At 21.8% G+C, this 24,332-nt stretch overlaps 1 protein-coding gene across 1 annotated transcript; it reads left to right on the forward strand.

The window, feature by feature from the left end:
* Nucleotides 1-931: 931 nt before the first annotated feature.
* LOC114119420 (uncharacterized) lies at nucleotides 932-23,402 on the forward strand. The gene is made up of 3 exons (XM_027980968.2): nucleotides 932-1,099; nucleotides 20,246-20,476; nucleotides 23,069-23,402. Exons 2-3 carry the CDS (start codon nucleotides 20,284-20,286, stop codon nucleotides 23,248-23,250), a joined length of 375 nt encoding a protein of 124 aa, XP_027836769.1. The 5' UTR covers nucleotides 932-1,099; nucleotides 20,246-20,283; the 3' UTR covers nucleotides 23,251-23,402.
* Nucleotides 23,403-24,332: the final 930 nt, after the last annotated feature.

The raw sequence follows: 24,332 nt of genomic DNA on the forward strand, positions 1-24,332 counted from the left end.
TTTGGCTAAGTCAAAGTACTCGGAAATGTAATACAAAGTTCCTCATGACTCATGAGTTAGTCTTATAGTGATTCAAAAATTATAAGAGATCATAGTCACATTTTTTTTTTATGAGCATTTGAAGTTAAAATATTGACAAAATCATAAATATTTACAAATTATTTTATAATTAAAAATTTATAAAAATTTTTTATAAGTAGCTAGCTACTTTGAAAATTTAATACAATCTTTTCCATAAGTTTGGCTTACAATAATTATAAAAGAAGTTGATAGTTGGCAAATTAAATAAATGTCATCTTAAGTTTAAATTTTACGAACTCCAAAATTCACTTGTAAAATAAGTTACGATTTACTATCAAATAATTTTAGATTTGTTAAAGTTAAAACATACCAACTACTAATTTGACTTTTTAGAGTATAAAGAATATTATTTGGATTCAAATTACCTATTTATTAATTGAAAGTGAAACTCCGAGTATTCGAACTCGTGTCTTTATTTAACTTTTGAGACTAATTTTGTAATACACATAAGTTTTTGCTACTATAGGTACCTATAGTAAATAAAAAATATGTACATTTTTCAAATTTGACAACAATACATGATTATAATGTACTCTAAAATTATTTTTCTTTAGATATATACTTACGTAAGTAGAAGTCTAAAATGTAATTATAAAGGTACCTACATGTTTATTGATAAATAATGTGGGTACTCAAAATAACCAAAATAAAATACTATATCCCCTTTACTTATAGTTTATATTATAATTTTGATTAACCTCCTATGGAAATATATATTCGAGTTTCTTTTTGAAGAAGAAATATTTATAGTCTCTCTAATTTTGTTGGTATATTTTTTATATGATACATCATAAACTTGGTGTGGTGGTAGTAGTGCCAGCGATAGTATTATAGGGGTGGAAAGCTAATGACAGCTACGGGGGTGTGTAGTTTTTCACAGGAGGCGTGTCTTCAACAGGTGGAATACTTGGGCTTTAAGAGCTTTTCCACCGACACACAGAAGCCAGTCGTCAAAATCAAACTGACCGGAGCTTTGTTGTGCACTTACATACAGACTAAAACTGTTATTGAAAAAGACGTAAGTACATTTTATTTGGTTTTATCGGCTTGTACTAAATATTTTACAATAGTTATCAGTAAAAAAAAAAATATATTAACCGTGTTTCGAATTTTATAATAGTAATTGGTAGGTATTTACTTATTTTTTAATATTATTATTCACAAATAAAAATATAAATAAGTATACAATTGTTTATTTATGCATATAGTAAATATGACCTAACCATTAAAATATTTATCAATAAATTATTGTGAATTAAAAATGTAGGTGTAAGTTCAAAAAAAAAAAAAAATAATAATAATAATAATAATAATCACATAACCCAAAAATTTTAATAATTGAAAAATATTTTAACAAGAATAAAACAATATTAAGCATATTTTACAATACTGATAATTATATTTGATGTAGTTAGTACTTAAATAAGCACATTAAAAAAAAAAAAATCAAAACAGTTTTACCATCTCAAAAAGTGAAAACAGACACAATAAATGCTAAACATTAATTTATGCAAGTACTTCAATTGTAATTTAAAAATAATATACAATTGTAAATTAATATAAAACGTCCAAAATTAATTATTATACTAATTATTATAATACTTACACCTATTATTCAATAATTTTGAGATTTTTTTTCAAAAAATTTTACATGTGGTTATATTTAACTTATATGCTTATAATTTATAAATCACAGACTATAAAAACAGTTTTTAATATTTTCAAGATATTTTTAGTTTGCAATATTTTTCAAAAACATTATAATAATATACTAAAATATGTATTGTGCTCTTCTTAGAATTGTTTTTCGAATATATTATTATTTTATTGTCATTGATTTCAAATGTATTATATATAATTACGCCAAGTTGATTGAGACAAGGGGCACATAAAACCAACCAACACTGTGACCCTACATCGCATTTGTATACCTATTTGTCTTTAAAATTAAAATTTTAATCATTAGATTTATATATAAAAAAAAAATACGAATTCAAGAAAGTAAAATTATATGTAATTTATTTTGGTATGAATAAAATCTTGGAATTTCATAAGTTTATGATTATATACATATACTACTTATTAGAAATTATTTAACCTTTTAAAAATTATTACATGCTTATTGGCTATTGGAAAATGGAAAGCGTACCTATGTAAGTTGAAATCAGAAGTATGCTACAGGCTACACTATAGTTTATCCATAATAATTGTTTTAATAATTTAGGTACTTGCCTTATTTACGTTTTAGTCACTTATTAATTATTATGATGGGTTTATTATTTTTTAAATGAAATGAATGAATTTAGTTTAGAACAAAATGTTGGCAATAATTTTTAAACCACAAACATTCACCTATATAATTTGTTTTTATTTTTTATTTATTTTGACATTATGTTTTATGTAAAACGTTTTGCTCTTTTTTCAACCATTTTTATTATTAAATAATGAAACTTTTTATATTTTTATTATTAAGTATACAATGATATATATATATTATACATAGACAATTAAAAAATGTATATTTTAAATCTAAAAAATATTCAATTTGAATTAAAACAAAGAAATAATGAAGTTTATAGTTTGCAAAATTCATATAGTGTAATAAGTAATAACTAATAACCCATATCCCGGCTATATCTATTATAATGTATAAATATATATTTATTATATTACATGCATTGTAATTTATAATTATCCAAATTACAAACATTTTGTTATATTTAATCATTATTATTTATCCAATATAAATTTAACTCTAATCGAACAATAAATTTAATTTAGTAGTTTGTATAATGTATAGATTTGAATTAAATTATTAATACTTTTATTTGGTACATCATGCTTTAAAAAAATAGACTATCTAGGTAGTTTACTAAAATAGCTCTTGGCTCATAAATATATTGATAATAAAGACTCTTAGACAACAAACTTAGTTCTTTGTTAATAAATTGTATATATTTTTAAATTGCACGGTGTAAATTTAAATACTTAATATATTTTTGTTTTATTATTATTTTCTCCCATATATGAACCTTTTGAGTACCTACCTAAATAAATTGTAAATTACTAAATTGCTCTATTTTATAAATCATTATCGCTTACTATATTGTACAACAGCGTTTCTTAAACTTTTTTATCCGTGGAACCCTTTTTTTTATATCCACTTTTATCGGAGAACCTACGTTTTTTTTTAAATTTTAGCTATTTTTATTTTGTTTTCAACAATAATTATATAACATTTATTACAGTTTGATAATTAGAACCCCTACTCTATTTAAAAAGTGTTAATACATTAAACATTTTTTCCCCGTTAGCCGCTATGTTTAGTTAGATTTTTAAAAGTGATTTTCTTTAAAATTTTTAAAAAAGCGCTAAATTTCGTGGAACCCTGTAATGATCTTCGCGAAACTCCAGGGTTCGCGGAACACAGTTTAAGAAACGCTGTTGTAGAGGATAATATCAATATTATCAAAATTTAAAATATATTTTATGAGTAAAAATTAGTTACCTAATAATTCGGGCTAATATTATACTAATTAATAAGTATTAAATCATTTCACATGTTAATAATTAAAATAGACTCTTGGGTTTTTTTTCTAGGTTTGGAATTTTAAATAGTTAAATAATAAATATTTAAATAATTTTAATAATGTGTTTGTTAATAATGCATGTATTTTATTTTTTATAAAAATGTTAACAGATTGTTGGAATAGTATTATGGTAAATTTAGAATATATCCAATTATAATTCATCAAAATAATTTTTTTTCTTATATTTAGAGTTAATCTATTAATACTATTTATTCTATTTGCATAGTTTTGGTCTTAGGTTAATTACCTATTTTAAGATAATAATATTTAAATAATTATCAACTTTTAATTTATGAGTATTTTTTGGTTGCGCTTTTATAATACTTCTTATAATAATACATTAATATAACTTACTATGCAGTAAGCTACTTTATTAACTATCATATTTTTAAATTAACAGATAAAACTATACTAATATTATGCATTATACAAGTATACAGTGTACTCTTATATAGGTACTTACCTAAATATATTACATTCCTGAATGTGTTCAAAATTCAAATTAATTAATACATAGACATCGGAAATTACATGGAAATTGTATTTCGTAGTATCAACATTATTGTCAATAATATAACCTAAACCCAAAATTAATTATTATTTTATAAGTTTGAAACAAATTAAAATTAAAAGTTTGTATGCTAATATTCAAAAATTAACGGTACATTAAATTTTAAAAAAATACTTAGACATTTTTTAAATCTTTTATCAAATAGAAATGTTTTATAGATAAAATTATATTACCTAAAACTGTACTCGGTTGTAAAAATGTAAGTATATTATGTTAAAGTAACGTTTCTCAACGAATTATTTTTTTTCTTTTATAACATCATATACACTGTTTTAGTGTTTAAAATGTTTTAATGTATATTTGTCGAGATATTTTTTTGAATTTTTTTTTGATACTTAGATAATAATAGTTTTTATAACATATTTAGATTATCTAATACATTTATTATTCCTAAAAACAAATATTTTCTGTATCGATTAAATTGTTTCCAGTAGATTTACCATACATTTTTATCTCGTAATCGGCTCATATAGTGTAGAAGTGATGGCTAAATCTAATTTAAGTCTTGACAACTCTATGTAGGATATTATAGCAAGAAGGAGCTAAAAACATTTTCACTGCACACAGCAATCCGCCCTTTTTTATCATACACTATTATAGTGAGGTTATAGTTAAATCTCGCCCGTGAGTCATTTAGTTCACTCTTTTTTAATATACATTCGTGTACGCTGGTTGTTTTAGAATTTTTTTTCTATTCACTTGTATTAATATCAGATTTTAATAAGAAATAGTAGAGCCTACAATTATATATTATAATATAGTATGGATAAATTATCTTAGCTATTTTAAGTTTTAAATGATTTATATGTATTTTATGACAATAAATCTGTACATTTTATAGATAAACTATTATGATATTATATTGTGATTTGTTAGACATTATACATTATTTTTTTAAAAAAAACTATAGTAACTGAATAATATAAAAGTATGTAAAAAAATTTATTTTAAATAAAACATATTGTATTATAATATATATTACATTTTAATAACTTATTGTCTTATTGTTCTATTATATTTATTTATTAATTTCAAAAATATTTAAAACGAATACTAATTTATTGATTTATTCTTCATATTTAATATTTTACTAGTAAATAATTATATAAGCAGTTAAATTAACTAAACCTTATTAATATAACTATGTATAGTAAATATTTGCAATACAACCTTTTCTTATGTACCCCCTCCAAAAAACTTAATTTAAAAAGTAGCTTTATTTTTTTATAGTTTTATAATTAAATGTTATAAAGAATATATAGTATCGACCTATATTATTCAGGGACAAACGTTTACACAAAACATATTGTTTAGCAAACAAATATTTTAAATATTGACCTTCACAAACATATATTTTCTTTTTGGTTGAATTTTATCATTTTGTTTTATGATTATATTACACACAAGTCTTTGGCTAGTTTCGGTAAATAATAAGGTTATATGTTTTATTGGCAATTTTTTACTATTACTATTTTTTTATTGAAGTACATTCCCAAGATAGTGTAACACGTTTAAAAGGCCGATAAAATATGGGGATCAAGTTGTATTCGTTATTGTATAAAATGATATAGTTATAAGTTATAACAGTTTTTATATATAACGTTTAAAGGCAAAATCATATAGGTATAGTAGATAGGTACTATACAAACTGCTTTATAGAGAAATTATTTCTGTCTATAATAAGAGTATACTTATACACGCTTTTTGAACTTTCTATTTTCCCTGCAAAATAATTCGAAATTAATCTTCTAAGTATAGCATTATTTTAGTACGTGATTTATTTTTCGATGAAATAAATACCTACCATGTACGTAATTATATTATCCATGGATTATTATGCATTGTCCTATATTAACTTCCTGTATTTGGTAGCATTTAAGTTTCATTAAAGTATATACTATTATATATATATATATATATATAAAATTCTTTCAAAACGATACTTAGGTATTGGAATCTATAGCATGTTATTAATTAGCTAAATATTTTTAGAATATCAGTCAGCTATGTATTGTATATACCTACAGCATGTATTTAATTGCTTGTGTTTAAATCAAATTTTACTTTATATATGTTAATTATTCGTGGCTTGTTGCCAATTAACAACAATTATTTCACTCAAATTATATTTATAAAAAATAAAAGTTTTTCAATCATAAGACCTGAAGTAACTATATGTTTTTAATGCTATTGTATCTTGTTATTTATTTATTTTTAATACTCTATAAATTGTATTTTACATTTTTAATTTAATAAAAATTTTTTTTAAAAAAATACAGTTTTTTATATTATATAAAATTACTTAAAAAGAAAGTTTATATTTAAAACAAAATATTAAGTAATCTAGATGTACAGATTGTTATTAGTAGATATTTGTTACAATATAAAGCAACTTAAAAAGGTAGGCAAGTGAGTACCACTTTGCCAAGTCTGTCGAGTGGGGGTCACTGTTATAGGTGTATTAAGTTTGAATTTAATGATGTATTTTTGTAAACGAATAATGATTTTGAGTAGTGATGGTCTGTCAGCCTATATCATATTTTAGTATATTCCAAGATATGTTTTTTGATATACCTAGCTATTATAATGTAATTTCTTCAATATTATGGTAGGTTTAAAGATTTTCATAATAATTTCTGAAAATATTATGTTATTACATAATGAAATATTATATTACTAATATTTAATTATTATAATAATGTATATTCATACAATATTATAACAACTTATATGTATAACTCAAAATTTAACAACATAATATTTCTGTAAATATCATAAAAATGTTAAAAATAGGTCCATATAAATAGATAATACGTATCTTAAAATAAATTAAAAATATCATTTTGTGATATGTTTATTACAATTTATAATAATATACTATAGGTACTTAAATGTTTTAATTTCCTATGAATAATACTTTTAAGTTAAAATGAGATAATTAACATCGTTGTTAATCATTTAAATAAGTAATTTCGTTCAAATTTTAACTTAAAACGCATACCTATAAAATAAATTATGGATATTCAATTTTAATATTTTTATGCAGATATAAGAACTACTTGTGGGAAATTTTGTATTCAATTTTTAAAACATAGTTGTAAAATTGTAAAAAGAAAAGTTTTTCTTAGTTTATAAAAGTCGAATATTTTGAAAATTATATCATGTATATAAACTTGTGATATAAATATTTTGTGAAAATTTCAACTAAGTATCCAAACTTATTTATTTTTATCTATAAATGGCTCAAAAATACTTTGAAAATTCCAAGTATTTGTGGTAATTTTTTTCTTTTTTGAATTATAACGAAATAAAGAAATCAATTAAATCAAAACTACTTTAACATAAAAAATTTTGTTTCCCTGAATGTTTTCTTTGTGTTTCCCAATTATAAAAAAGTACAGGAAATCTTTAATTTTGACCTTTATAAAGCAAAAACTATTTAAATCCAATTTTCTGTTCAAAACCATCCTTAAAGTTCAAAATTAAAGCATTTTATCGATTACTAATCTTATGTATGCAATATACATACACAACACACCAAAAAACAACATATTATTATAAAATCACTTCGCTCAGAATTTAAAATTATAATCATTATAACTTAAAGTTTTCATTATTCGTAGTTTTAATTATTATTTTGTAGAAAATACCATATTTAATAAAGTTTAACATGTTGTAAATATATGTATGAAGTTAAAGTTACATAACTAATAAATTTAAAATATCAAGTACCTACTATTATTTAAACCCGACTTTAAGTAATAAATATAATACTTCATTAATCAAAATTAATAATTTAGATTAAAATAATTATTTATTTTTCATAAATTTTGGAACTCTAACATTTATTTTGTAACATCAAAGATCAAACTCAGAAATTGGAAGTATTTAATGTGAAAGATTAATTATTCTGTACATATAATGATTTTTAAAATTTATTTTAAACATTTCATGATGAATAATTTAACTCATTTAAAAGATGTAAAAAATTATTACGCAATATTGTTATACTCGTATATTTCTTATAAATTAAATTGACATAATATTACTAAAAATACGAATAATATAATATGATAGGTATATATTTCTACGAACCAATTTCCACGATTATGCTTAGTCGTTAAATTTAAGATATTTCGAAATCGTATTGTCACAATGAGAAGAAATGAATTTTAATACAGCACTAACATATGAATATATGATATGGTATTTTTAAATTGATATATATTTAAAATATCAGACTATTTATTATTGAATATAAAAATAGTAATGAGAAATGACATCGAATAACTAAAGATGAATTTCTTTCTTTAGGTTTGACACTTGAAATTAAATTATATAAAGGTATCGTGTTAAACTGCAACACCTGAAATATTATACTATAATACACATTGACAATTTAAAGCAATAGTTTAATATTTATATTATAATTTTTTTCTAAACTTAAAATTTCTATTGAGTTTGACAAATGTTTAATATATTGTATTTATATTACATAGGTATGCATATTTTATATTAAAGTGTTATACTTCAGTATAATATCTACCCAGTAAACCAACTAATTTCAATACATTAAAATAAAAAATAATTAAATTCGATTTAAATAAACAACTGCGGTGACCGTTTTTTATTTTTAAATACCTAATAATTTATCACACTGCAATGCAGGCCCAGGTGATTTTTCAAGTTGAGGTTAATTAAACATGTTTTTGAAAGTACATTCGAATTTCACTATCAAATGACATTTAACAAAAGAAGGTGATTAATAATTGAGGATTAAATGTATCCATAAACCTATAACCGTATAATACACTCATATTATTATACACGTACCTATAAATTAGTTTACCTGTATGATTCGAAAAATGTATTGTTGTTGAAATAGTCATGTTAAATTATACTTGAATTTCCATGACCATTGTCCTATAGTCAGAAATAATTAGCCACATGTGAATTGTTTTTTGGTATAACTTAGTATTTTTTTATTCAAATGATATTTGATAAGTGCATTACTGTATTATACAATTTAATTAATGTAGTACTATTTATAGATATTTTATAAAATAAATATTGCTGGTACATATTAATTATTTTAGTTTAGAAATATTTTATTTTGTAATTAAAACTTTTAAATCAGATTAATTGTCATTTTAATTTAATTACACAATATTAATCATTTTTGGGTTATACACTAACTAAATTTATCATAAAAAACATATTGCAATATTCTTATATAACATGTATAACATACTTTAATGAATATAAGTCCTTCTAAGAATAATAAAAAATACTTTAGATTTCTGATATTTTTTTTAAAAAAAAAAAATAGTAAATAGAAAAATAAAACCTTTATTGTATTTTCAAATCATAGACACATTCAAACTAATAATATATTTTCCCTGGAAATCTTGTTATAAAATATTATTTTTATATAGACATTATAAGAATAATAAATAGAATATATAGGTAGTGCTAGACTATTAGTTTTTAGATACATATAAACACATAACGTATTCAGTGCATTATTTTATAGAGTAAACATCTAGAAGTTGAGCAATTGTAAATTGTAATGCAGTTGTAGTCTGTTTTCAAAAATCTTTTGTTCCGAATATTTTCGTTGTTAAATAAAATAAACATTTGTAAATATATTGTTAGAAATATGGATTAATAATGGCATTTAAAAATTAAAAATCCCCGAGGCGATTTATTAAATTATTTTTAATAATGATTTTTTAAAGGATTGTCAAATAAAAGTAAAATTTTCCGATTCATTTGTTTTCTACTTTTATGTCATTTATCATTTTGCTTTTTCAATTATTTGTGTACTTATTCAAATTAGATTTTATTTTTAAAATTTAAAAATGATCAAAATTTAATATATATGAAGATGAAAAAATAAATAACTAATTATAAATATGTTTACACTTCATAGATAAATACTTGTTAGTTTGGGTAACAATGATATATGTAGTAAATTATTTTAGGTGTATTAGAGTGACATAGCAAATTAAATTCAATATAAAAATGTATAATAGTTGACAAGTTTGTTTTTACATTTTTATTTTAAAACATATTTTTTGCAATGAAATGCACGATACGTTTATTAGTTGATAGTAATTACCTATGGTATAGACTATAGACTATAGAGTATAGGTATGAACGTCTGTTTTAGGAACAACCTTATATTCGTAATTGGTTTAAAGTGGATACGTTAAAACTGATGTTTCACTTTTAATATTTTTTGACTATGTAATTGGTGCAAAAGCTTAAATAAGAATTATCTTTATCTTTTTTAGCTTAATAAAAAATGATTAATAACATTGTATTTAAAGTATTATTATAATTGCTTATACTGTATAGGTATATTGATAATTATTACATATTATATTATATTATATTATATTATTTTATAGGAACTTTTTATAGAGAATTCACATTTCTTATTAACAATTTTTATAAAATATGTATATGTATAAGTATAACGATACTTTTCTTAAGCATATTATATTATGTAGATATTCTTGATTACAAATTCTTCTTCTTCGCTTTCGCTTTCGCCTTCCTCCCAACTATTTTAGGTTGGCCACCTTTGTCTTAAACTTCCACTTTTCTCGATTTTCCACATCCCCTATGCACACACCAACAGCCCTTATATCATTCTCAATAGTATCCAACCATTTATTTTTTGTCTTCCTCTTTTCCCTTCAACGTTCATTTTCTATAACCATACTCTTATTACTTTTGTTTCCTCTCTCTCTCTTGATTACAAATTAAGAGAAATAAATAACGTAATTTGTAATTAGACTTTGGAGGATGACCTGGATAATTTAATATTTATTTTATTTCAACAAAAAAAAAAAAAAAACATAGAAATAACTTTATATCTATTTGACTAGAGTAAAGTATTATTATTATTATTCAAATATACTTTTATTGAAAAAAATTGTCAAAAAAAAAAAAATATTCGAATACTTTTTTATTTATATACTCCTCACTGCCGTAAAGCTCCATCATTAGATGTATTCTTCCCTCGGGTTTGTAGTCAGTATCACCCCCATTTATCAATTATGGTTATTGTGAAGAAAATATGCTTACAGATTGCATATATTTTTAATAAAAACAAAATATAAAATAAAATGTAATACATTTTTTTTTAATTATTCGGTTTAAAATGTACTCGAATTACTTAAATAATTCTTAATAATTACAATATTTTGTGATACATTTTTAAATACAAAAACAAATCATTGGTTTTATTTTAAAATCACACTTTGTTGAATATTATCTAAATAATGTATTATTCGAATTTCGAATTCTTCGGATACAATTTTTCCCAACTTTGCTTACAATCTAATTAGTTATTTAGTTGCAATACGATTACATAACATACATGCTAATATATTATATTATTTGGCAACTAATTAATAAATATTATATTCTTAGCTCATGCATGATTTATGTATAACATTTTTAACTCTACTAAATATTCATATATACTTTGAGTGTGTATCATTTATGAATCGAATCAAAACTTTACTAGAAGATATATATGCAATAGATCCAAATTCTACTTATTCATATCAGATAGTCGAACACACAAAATATCAGTAAGTACTTCAGTGTATAGTATATACTAGTATACTGTATACTAATTAGTATTTAGATACTGTAAATAGTATTCTTTAAGTATCCAATAACTAATACAAATAACAACTTACGTTATAATATTATTTTGATTCACGAACACGACTATTATTCAAGAAAATGTTATAAAAGAAAACGTATGTAATGTTTTTTCAAGATAAAATTGTGGTATAATAGTAGATTAATATTAGATTGCTTTAGTTAGCTGTAAATTATAATGATATGGATTCAAGAGTATTTTAGTTGAATCTGTTTTAAGGTATACATACCTTAAGACTAATTTTGCAACTTGTCTTACTTCGAGTAAGAATTTCTTTTTACGTTTATTTGAAACACAGAGAGAAGAATTTGTTTTAGATTGTAAAACTTTGACTACAAAATGCATTTTTGTTTCTTTATAGAACTTATCTTTATATAGTAGGTATTATCTAATGATTTCAGATCAAAAGGAAAAATTAATTTGCATAGTTTTGATTGTTTCTAATACTCATTATACGTCTAAAAAAATTCTAAAAATTACAGTAATTCTATATAACCATAATGTATTCATATATTATATTTCTATTCTTATTATTTATTATAATTGTTTTTATTTTTCTATAATAAAACACTATAACGTAGATCATTGTATAAAATAAATTTAATTTAATTAATATTTTTATTTTTATATAATATTAAACAATAATTTTGTCATTAAGACAACTTAATACCGGCAAGTGTTGTCAACGTCTTATAAACGTAAACTTATTACTTATCAAATGTGTGTTCAGATTTACTAATTTTGTATATTGTTAGATTGAACATTATAGAGAGAATCAATCAAAGTAAGAACATTATCTGTGGTCTATCATTCTATTTATTTTACGATATTTAATTTTTAAGTGAGTTGTGTATGTCTATGTGCTTATGTAAAATATTAAATATAAATATATTTATAAAATCCATACATTATTTAAAAATTTACAACAAAAGAACACAAATACAGATAATGTTCTTATATTTATGTTTGATGACAACTAATTCATTCTAATGAATATGAAGTAATAATAAGGATAGTTCCTTAATAGTTTATTATATCATTATAACTCTTTCTAATATTTAACTAAAATTATATATAATATTTAAAATTTTGAATTGTATTCTAAGTACATTATTCATTGTATTACTTACTATTAAAAACTAAAATGGATATAAAAAAAAGTTTAAGTAGGTTTATACATTTTAATTTTTCAAAAGACCATTTATCTATAAACAAATAGAAAAAACATTTTTGTGTGTTCTAAAAACTTCAGGTCATTTGAAATACAACCTTGTGTATGTCGCAAAAGAGATTAATTACAAGTTGAACATAATATTGTTTGATGTTTGTACTCTGGCCAACAAACTTATAATTATAATTAATTATAATAGTATAAGGAATCGAAGATTTGTTATAGGTGCACATAATATCATAATGGTATACCGAAAAACAAGAATCGTGTTTTCCTATAATTAAATAAACCTACCTTTTTAATACAGTATTATTATTTATATAATTTGAAATACCTAATTAGCTGTATAATATACTATTATAATGTACACTTTCATTACATTAAACTTATATTTGTAATAATGTCCATTATCCATATATTCACATTAATGTATTTAAGATTATCATTATAGTTAATTGCTAAATAATATTAAATGTTGATCGTATTTAATATCTTTGATTATTGTTTTGTTTATGGGCGATATCTTAGAGACTAAAAAATAATTTGAACTTACCATAGACAATAATTTAGAATAGCCATAATAATGTACGAGTACGATCAAGTTTTGTAATATTATTTAGAATAAAGTTAGAATATAATTTTAATTTCTTATAATATAATATAAATGACAAAATGTTTTTAAATGTATACTGTATAGGGTATAGTTTAAAGAACAAATGTAGTATTATTACTAGATAGGATGAGTGATTTCTAAAGTAATAATATTACTTGTATTAATAACGAAAAACGTAATACTTATTAGGTGCGTGTATTTACTTAAATGTATTCTTATTTATTTTATTTTTAGGTAATAAATAAAATATTAGTATGAACGTTATTTAATTGTTTTATTATCTTAATAGGTAATCCATTTGAGTTTAAGTTTTAAATTTTGTGTTAAATAGTTCTCAATTTTTAACTGTTAGTTTTGAATTATACGGTATAATTTTATGTGGTAAGGAAAAAGAGAAAAAGAACTCAAAAGTTTTATGTAATCTTTAGCCTTTTTATTGATGATTGATTGAACACAGATGATACTTTATTTTGTTTTTGAAATTTCTTTATAGTTTTTCAACAAAATTGATCCTTAAAGGTGGCTAACTAAAAGTTTTGCATTAATTTGCCACATAAAAATACTTTATTTATAGAGATTATATATTTTCATAATATATTAATAGATGTTTATGGTTGTATTGCATTTTGTACTAAAATAGATTTATTTTATAATTTGTATTAGGTAACTTTAATCTCCAGCAATTAATTAATATATTTAAGTTTAAATCTTAATACACACTTATAAGTTTTAATAATTTCTATATTTAAGTTTTCAATATTTTTAAATTATTTATAAAGGTACTAACAGGATAAAATATACCTAGTATATAATATGATTGATTTAAATATTTAATATATAATAGTAATAACATTATATTCTATTTGTATTTGTGAATAATACAAAATTAAAATTAAAAAAAAAAAATTAACACGATTTTGAAGACTAAACGTTTTGTATTATTACCACAATTGTCATTACTAGGGCCAGGGATTTCATGCTCTAAAAAACCTAAAAATATGCATGCTTATAAGTCCTTAAAAGCTATTATATATGCTCTAAAAATAATATGCGAAAATGCTAAAATATGCTCTTAAAAGTACTTTATTTTTCATTAAAAATCCAAAAACTAAAAATATATTTATTATTAAATGAGATATTTTTAACTGAATTTTCACAAAAAAAAGCAGTACCTAGTCTACAGTCTATACTTTATACTAAATATACTGACTCAAGACGAAAACGCATACAACGCGAACAGATAAAATGACATCAATTGATCGTATTCGGTGTAATTCTTATCGACCGATTTTTTGTTTTTCACAACACACCAATAATTGGGAAAACACACGATAGATAGATTATATAATTATTTATATTTAACCATTTTAATCTATTTTTTCAATTATTCCATAAAATTCATATTAACTATTGTATAGTTAGTATAAAATATTATTCTCCGTCTATATTGTCTTAATTTTTTTTTTTTAAGTTAAATATGTGAATATATTTTTAAAGCAAATATAACAAAATATGTACTTATAAAAAAAAAGCTGAATATGTAAAGTATGCAAAGTATGCAAAATAAAAATGATTGCGTTGAACTTCTAGTTTCTAGTATTATGAAATACATTTCTTTATTACTTAGCTATGATTTGAATGGTAACTGAAAAACACGCAAACTACTATAAGGTAACTCCCTAGGTTAGGTTAGTTCTAGTGATTTTGTATGGGAATGTAGGTACCATTAATAAAATGAATTTGGTGTTTAGGAGTTGCATCACTAATATTGTTATTTCTCGAAATCCATGTTTTTTTTTCTAATTATCTACTTGTATTATTGGTGTGTAATATTTTTAGTACTCACAACGTAATATTAATATATAATATTAAATTTGTATTTACATAGGTAGTTACATTGATATAATACTTTAAAATTAATGTAAATCAAATCATCAACTCTTTACAAGTTTACTTAATGTTGTTATCTAGACGTTTGGTAAAAAATAAATAAATGAATAAAAATATGTGTTTTTATAAAGTATTTAAAGGTGAAATTTTATAAGGTGATTAATTAATAAAATAAAAAATAATATAAACAAGTTTAAACAAAATTGGTAGTTTAGTACACAGTCAGTGAGTTTTAATATATATTTTGTGACAGTACGAGTATATACATTTCCAAAGGTTGAAGTTTAAGTATTTACAGAACAGTATATCAATACAAAGCTTTGGAATTTGATAAATGAATGTAACACGTCACACATTTTGATTTATTAAACACATATTATATAATTTAATTTTTATACTTATTGAATAAAGGTCAATAACAATATAATTTGTTCAAATGTTCTATTTTTCTATTTCGTTTTAGAGACATTTTAAAAGTATGTATTTTCTGTCACTCATATAACAATTAATTTAAATTAAAACTGTTCTCTCCTATAAATAGTCCACTGTTCATAACGGTAGAACGGCCAAACAACTCATATAAAACTTGTTATCTTCCTTTGTTCGTTAATATTATGAAAAATATAAGAAACCGACGAATCCCTGGAACTATATTGTTCATGCAAAAGTCATTATACAAGTATGTTATTGTGTGGGGGGATTATTTTATTGGGAAGTAGTTCATTATTAAAGTTCTTTATAAAAAAATTCTTTCTCAGTTTCTATATCTGTAAACAGATATTACAAATATATATAGGTATTAAGCATTTATTAATAATAAGCTCTTTAAGATTATAAATATAAAATTTACATTCTTAAAAGTTCGTTTACAGAAGTAACCAAAGTTAATCTCAAAATAATAGAATACATAATATAATATAGCAGTGTAAACTAAACGATATTCAATCATTTAATGTACAAAAACACGTTGAAATAAACTGTACAGGTAGAGAAAGAATAAAATCTATATGTATATGCATTGTATATGTATTCACAGTAAGCTTAGACTAGTTTTCACTATTATTACCAAATTAAATTTCTTGGTTTTTTTCTTGATCTTTTATTTTTCTATTGTTGAATTTATCTTAAGTTTTTTTACTTGTAGTGATTTATTTTCAAATTAATCTATTACATCATATAAGTTAAGTGAAAGGACTATTGGTTTCATAAAGCTTTTTACTGGTTAACATTTGTTTGGATAGTAAATATACACCTTAATAGATTCATCCAGTACATCTGTCATCTAAATAGATTGGAAATTTAACACACATTTACTACCTATATAATATATATATATATATACGAGTACTTTATTACTTTAGATGAAATATATATATATTTTTTAATTTAAGTAATAGCTAAGCTCTGCTTAGAATTTTATTTTTATAAATGTTGAACTTTACAACATCCATGATCCATCCAAAGTCCAAAGCCAAGTCTAAATATTATTATAGTGTTATGTTAACAGAAAATAGTTTGTTTAAAGCGTGTTGTATTCATAATTCAAATAACAAAAAAACAGTTTATTTTTTAGTTTTGTCAAAATAACAGGAATAATATAGAAATAAATAAAAATAATTTCTTTCACCACTACACTCCTACTTTAAATTAAATTAAATTTTTATATACATTAATCAATAAATAATATCAAATAAAAACATTTAATTGTATTAATTTACAACTTTCTAGATTAGGATAAAAAAAACTAGATTTGTAAGTTTTCTTAATATTTAAAATATTAGAGACAATAATACTTACTTAAAAAACAAAACCTATAATATTTTCATAGACATTATTTAGTGACTTTCGTCTTCTAATATTAAATTGTTTTTGTCCTTTATTATTATTGTTATGATAATTATTATTTTGAAAAAATAAATTGTATTAATTAAAATTTAGTTATGCATACAAAATCCACAACTCATCTTAAAAACTAAGCAACTATTTAGTTCTACATAGGTATAAATATATATATTTTGAAATTATTAGTGTTTACTGGTCTTACATAATTACAAAATAAAATCTATTCAACTACTTAAAGATAGCTATATAATTATTATAATAATAAAAATGTTATTTATAGCATATTTGGCTATAATAAATCAACTATTTGTAATTTCTTTAAGATTTTGATGTGGTTTTTAAATTATAAACTTATAATAAAATTAGCTCAATTAATTAATTATTTTTTTATTCATGTATTATATTATTATTGTTAATGTTAAAATTATTAATATTGGTTTAAACATTAGTATTTTTTTTTTCAAATTATTAGGTATTCATAGACAAGATGATTGTAAAAAATCATCACCAAATCACCAAAGTACAAAATATAAAGTTTAATAAAAGTAGTATAAATAAAAAAAATGTATTAAAACAGGAAAACATTTAAATTCATTTTGAGTTTCATTTTTGTTAAGATTTTGATTTCTGAAAAAAATATTAGATTGACGTGTTATTTATTTTCAGTCTCAAATACAAATCGAAATAAAACGTGAAGTCTTGGAAAGAATATAAACTAACTTTTTATTTACTTTTCCAAAACGATTGAATCAGCAGATTCTAATATTATTTTACACTTAGATAAATAAAATATTTGTTAAAAGACAATTTTATATTTATAACTAAACAATTTATTCACATAAAATTTTAAACATAATGTAATTAAAAACAGCATATTCAAATTAGAAAAAGTTAGACGATTAAAAAGTATTATAATATATGACTTTATATAAGTAACATTTATTTATTATTGTAATTGTATTGTTGGTATTGAATATAACTATTAAATGTTGTACTAAAAAAGTTTAAAATTTAAAATTTGATAAAAAATTGTATCTCAAAATAATAAAAATTAAGATTTTATGATTATATTATATTATATTTATGCTATCAGTATTCTGTCAATACTGCAAATACACGTACATTTTTTAATAACAGACTTATTTTCAAATATTCGCGTTAAACTAATAATTATTGTTATAATAATAAATTACATTTTCACGGACCATGTTATTTTTACTTGAAAACAAAAATCACTTTACACATTAAATTATTCATAACCCCGATTTAATATTGTTCTTAAATTTTTTCATACTTGTACTATTTACGCTGATATAAATATTATTTCTGTTATTATTTATGTTTATAATATTAATAAATGTGTTTCATTCGATGACTAAATAATTTTTAAATATTAAAATATCGAATATGATATTTTCTTCAGTTTTTTTTATCTGACTAGGTACATAAGTCGAACATAGTATCAACAATAGTATGATTTTTTTTATCACAATGACTATGATTTAAATATGGTACAATGATTGTTATACTTGAATAGAATTTTGAATAGTTTGAGTTGACTGATTTATATTTCGTAAAATATACATTTACTATCGATTTGAATTTCAAATTTATAACCACATAATTTACTCAAGGTTATATTTGTATACACAACACTTAACGACTTGGTAATATTTGTACGCCACAAAAAAAAAAACACTTTATTTCATATATTTATAGTAGTATAGTGCTATAATTTTTAATTTAAGTATATTTTCTGGTGGGAAAGTGGATCTATTCTGTACTTTTGGGATATGTGAATAATTCATAATAATTAAAAAAATAAAAACCGAAAAAAAAATTAAGGACAAAATAAAAATGGAAATATTTATATAAAATCTATTTTTGTATAACTCAAAATTTGATTTTCATAGATATTTGAAGATTTATCAAATGTTTTTACGTATTGTTATTTTTTATACATGGTATAATTTTAATTTTTTTTCAAGTTATTTTCTTGTCTTGGTTTAAAAGCTATAAAATATAATAAAAGATTCTTTATGGGTTTTCATTATAGACATTCAAAAAAAAAAAAAATAAATAAATAAAGATACCTACATAATTATTCTTTTATGAGTTAAAAGCTTATAATAATAATAATGATTTAAATATATTATATTATAATAAACGAAATGTTTTCCATAAAAAATTAAACTAATGTTGAATCTATCGTTATACTTATAAATTATAATTTAAATAAATAACTTTGATTGAAATACTTTAAAAATGTATACTTGATGTGGTTGACAGACCATCTCCGCTAAAGACCGTTTATTGTATGTAATGATATAAATTGAAATTTAACATATACATTAGTGACCCACTTAACGCTTACCATATAGGCAGAGTACAACAGAGTAATATCCACTTGTTTAAACTTACTTTTAAGTTAGTCACTATTACAAAAGTGGAATATTTAATAAAAATTATACATAATATTAGAATAATATTGTTAAAAAATAATTTTGTTTATACTGTTTATAATTTTCTCATAATAGTTAAATATTTTCAAAGATGATTGATTGGTACAATCAAATGACCAATATTGAATTATTTAGTTTTATTTTCTCTGTTTACTGCTACTCCAATGTCCAGATTGAAAAACTAAAAATATATAGACTGAATCATTGATAACATTTTTATAATATTATTCAAATTAAAATAAATAAAACGGAATAAGTTAGGTATGGATATTTTAATATATTTTTAGTTGATGTTCTTTAAATATTTAAAAATTAACATTTTAATCAATTTTGTTTTTCAGAATTGGTATAGTGGTTTGGCCCATAGGCATTAACCACTATGGCATTACAATGGGTGTTATTACTGGTATTAGTAACCACTTTAATAGCAGCCGAAAAGGGCTCGTACGACGAAACTGGCAATGATTTACTAAAATGGTTGGACAATAGTGGAAGAGGTTTTGGTACATGGAGATCTCCTCAAGAAGACGAAGATGAAGAATTAGAATATCCGGCAAATATATTTAAAAATGGTAAGTTACTATTAATAGTTTAATAATTCTATAGTATTTTAATGCTTCCCGAAAGGAAATATTCTGCAATAACTTACGTCAAAAATTTATTATTCTCCAAACATCTCATATGAAATTATTTATAAATTTTCATTCAAAATTTTACATATTTGAATAAATATAATAGTAGCCTAACACATTATTGTCTTCAAGAACCTTGAGTTGAGATTTTTAATTTAGTATTTCGGTAACTAATTGACAAGTTTTTAAAACCATGTCTATTAAAGTCATCTTCATAAACCCTTCAAATAAGAGTAATCATTATAAGTACTATTAACTATAAATTATATGCAAATATATAATGATATAATATTTTAATTAATCTTATATCGAAGACATCTTCATACCTAGTATTCTTTGTACTTACAACTATAGAGTAATGTGCTATATCAATGAATTGGATTTTCAAAAACACCAATTATACTATGATAATATGTCTATATTTATAGGTATCATACTTATAAATATTAAAAAATTAAAAAACTAAAATACTATAAAATAATATTAGCTTAATATTATAAATGCATAATATAATATTATAGTATGTACTACATAAACTAATACAACTTTAGAAAGTGATAAATGGATTGAGAAAATAAAAAATGATATTTCTTCAAACTTAAAATATTTTATCATTTTCTCAACTCCTCCTTAAAAACCATTTTGAATTACTTATATAAACTTATTGAAACTCTTGATTAATTCTAAAGCCAAAAAATATATGCTATGATCTATAACCTAGAATGAATTCTGGCTATTCTTCAATAGAATCGTAAAAGACCTCCCTGATGTGTGTAGATACAGGATTAATTAAGCGTCAATAATTTTTAATGTAAACCAACTGCTGACTATATAAAATCCAAACATTGAACTCGGAATCACACATATCGATTGTTCAAATTGAATTAGGTTAAGTTAAGTTACACCATACCTTCCAATTAAAAGAGGATAAACTAACTCGTAAACTCGTTATTTATTACCTTCATCTCAAATATAAATTCACGCCAAAAACCATTGAGATGTTTCAGACTCTATTCCAAAGCCACTCTTGTGAACTACAAGAAAAACTTGTATAATATAGTTTTTCAGAACCCAACTTAAATAATCATAATTTACTTGTTGGCTTTTAAGGGTTATCTTTATTTTTTTATTATTAAAAACAAATACCTATCATATTATTACAATATAGGTACCTATACTTTTAATTAAATATATATTCAGTAAAATATTATTTAAAACAATGTACTAATATTAATCTACTTGTATAAAAGTTATACAGGATACGAAACGTAATATAGAGTATATTATATAGGCATAATATAATAAATAATAATAAAAAAAAAATCAATTTTTGTATTATTTAGGACCTACGTTAAAACAAAGTCCCCAAATAGTAAAAGTATTAACTATTTTATTTTACATCTTAATACAGCACTGAATTATTCTTTTTTTTTATTAAAACATTCAAAATAAAAACAAATATATTTACTGATATTTCTTTTCATCATCTGCTTTAGCTATGTCTTATTTTATTATGGAAAAAAAGAGTTTTTAAAAAATACCGAAAATATACTTATTTTCTTTCACTAGCATAATCATATACTCACAATATAATATTATAATGTATACGTTTATCATAGAATTATAATATTATATATAAATAAATTATAATAATTTCATACTGTGTACAATGTACATTTAATGTTTTATGCAGCTTTTAAGACTTATTCAAATCGTTTATATAATATGTACAGTTATACTTTTATAAGCACTTTCTTTTTTTCCCACACTATAACCTTTTTAATCTTAACTCTCTTTTCAATGCTTTTCTTTTGAAAAAAGTATTTTTAGATTCTGAGCAGGTTGGAGAAAGTATTCGTTTTAAAATGGTGTCTTTCTTTTATGGGTGTATTGTACGCCTTTTTTTGTTTTTATTTATGGATATTTAAAGTTACAAGTCTCTACTATGAAATATATTAGTATTGTGAAGTGTAAATAATACCTATTTCATCTTAAACTATAATTGTATCAACTACACAAACACGGTCTTAAAAGGGTTTTTTTTTAAATTGATTGTTCATTAAAACTTGATATAGTATAGCATACGTTGATATATAATATAATATAACTAATTTATTATTATCATTTCTAAAAATTATAACTTAATTGTTAAAAACAAAAAATAGAATCTACACGTTTAATTTAAAACTAAAAGACTCAAATTTCAAATAGTACAACATAATATTATAATATGCTCACTACCAAAGATATTTTACATGAGAAATTCACAATAAGCTCTTGAAAGTTATCATGTCCAAGTGTTGGTATTATATCAGTTATTTAGGCACAAATTATAATATATAATATATATATATATATATATATATTAAGTATAATGTATCATTATTTATTTTAAATAAAGACATTTTTAATAATATAATATTGTGATGATGCGGTATCAACAATAGCTGTTGAGTTGTATTAATATAAATACAAATTATACACAGAAATACAACGAAATAATTAAATCAACAAACGTAAAATATGTTATAGAAAACAGAAAACGAGCACTGTCATTTTTGACACATTGGAGACCATGGAATCAGTTGAGTGGTAACGGCAGACATGTGATCCGATCGCCGTTCAGTTCGTTTTTCCCGGATACGGAAGTGCCATCAAAGGGTAATAGGCCAGTAGGACAACCACTTAGATGGGGACGGCGTAGACGTCGATAAGTCTTTACATAATTTTAACCGACAATAAAAATGTTTAATCAAAATATACAATTTATATACATTTTTCTTTGTTTGATGTATTAATATGATTTTGTTATGATTGTATTCTCTAAATATGACTGCAAAATAAAAATAAAAATTCATTTTCTGGATATTATAGATTACCTAAATTAAGAAAACCTATATTTTAAACTTTCGGAATAACTTCTGTTGTAAATGTTTAGTAATATATTATAATAATTATTGATGGCTTTAATAGTGAATTGAAATTTTTTTCATGAACAATTGGGAAATGTTTAGACTTTTTATTGTCTAAAAAAAAATAAAATTAGTGACTTCAAGTGAATATAGAGATAAAAGAAATTTTTATTTCTTCTATTATATTTAATTATAACAAAGGTTCGTATTTTAACAACATAACATTTGTAGATTTGTTTAGAAATACCTTTATTTTATTAAAAACAAATATATAATGCTTATATAATATGTATTGTCGTAAACAGTATAATATGTACCTATTTGTGCTTTCAGTAGTAATTTATATTATAAGTTATAGATATAAAATATTGATAAAATAATTAAATACCACACATACTTATTTATTCAAACGTAAAACCATTACTTAAAAATGTATATACAATATACATCTAAAGAATTTGGATTTACATTTACTAGTTAATAACTTTTTATTTAGCGTATCATTCGCATTTATTATAGATCGGCAACATACTACTAATAACTAAGAAAATATAGAACTTGTCTAAATGAAATTATATTTGTATCAAAATAATAGTAATGTAAACATTTATTTAAAATGTGTATGATTTAAAATTATCTATGACCATGGGACAATGATAGTTACGGTTTAATAACTACTTTCTGTGATTCGGGATAACAACAAATAATAATAATAATTAATAATAATTCACATAAAATATAAAATAATATTAGATCAACCACAGGAAAAAAAAACAAATTTATGTTCTGCTATTTTGTAATCTTTTGTGTAGATATCACTAGTGGTACCACGATTTATAAAATTTATAAAAATATAATTTAAAACAAAATAATATATGAACAAA

The sequence above is a fragment of the Aphis gossypii genome, chromosome 3, assembly GCF_020184175.1.
Source record: "Aphis gossypii isolate Hap1 chromosome 3, ASM2018417v2, whole genome shotgun sequence".
NCBI classification, from domain to species: Eukaryota; Metazoa; Arthropoda; class Insecta; order Hemiptera; family Aphididae; genus Aphis; species Aphis gossypii.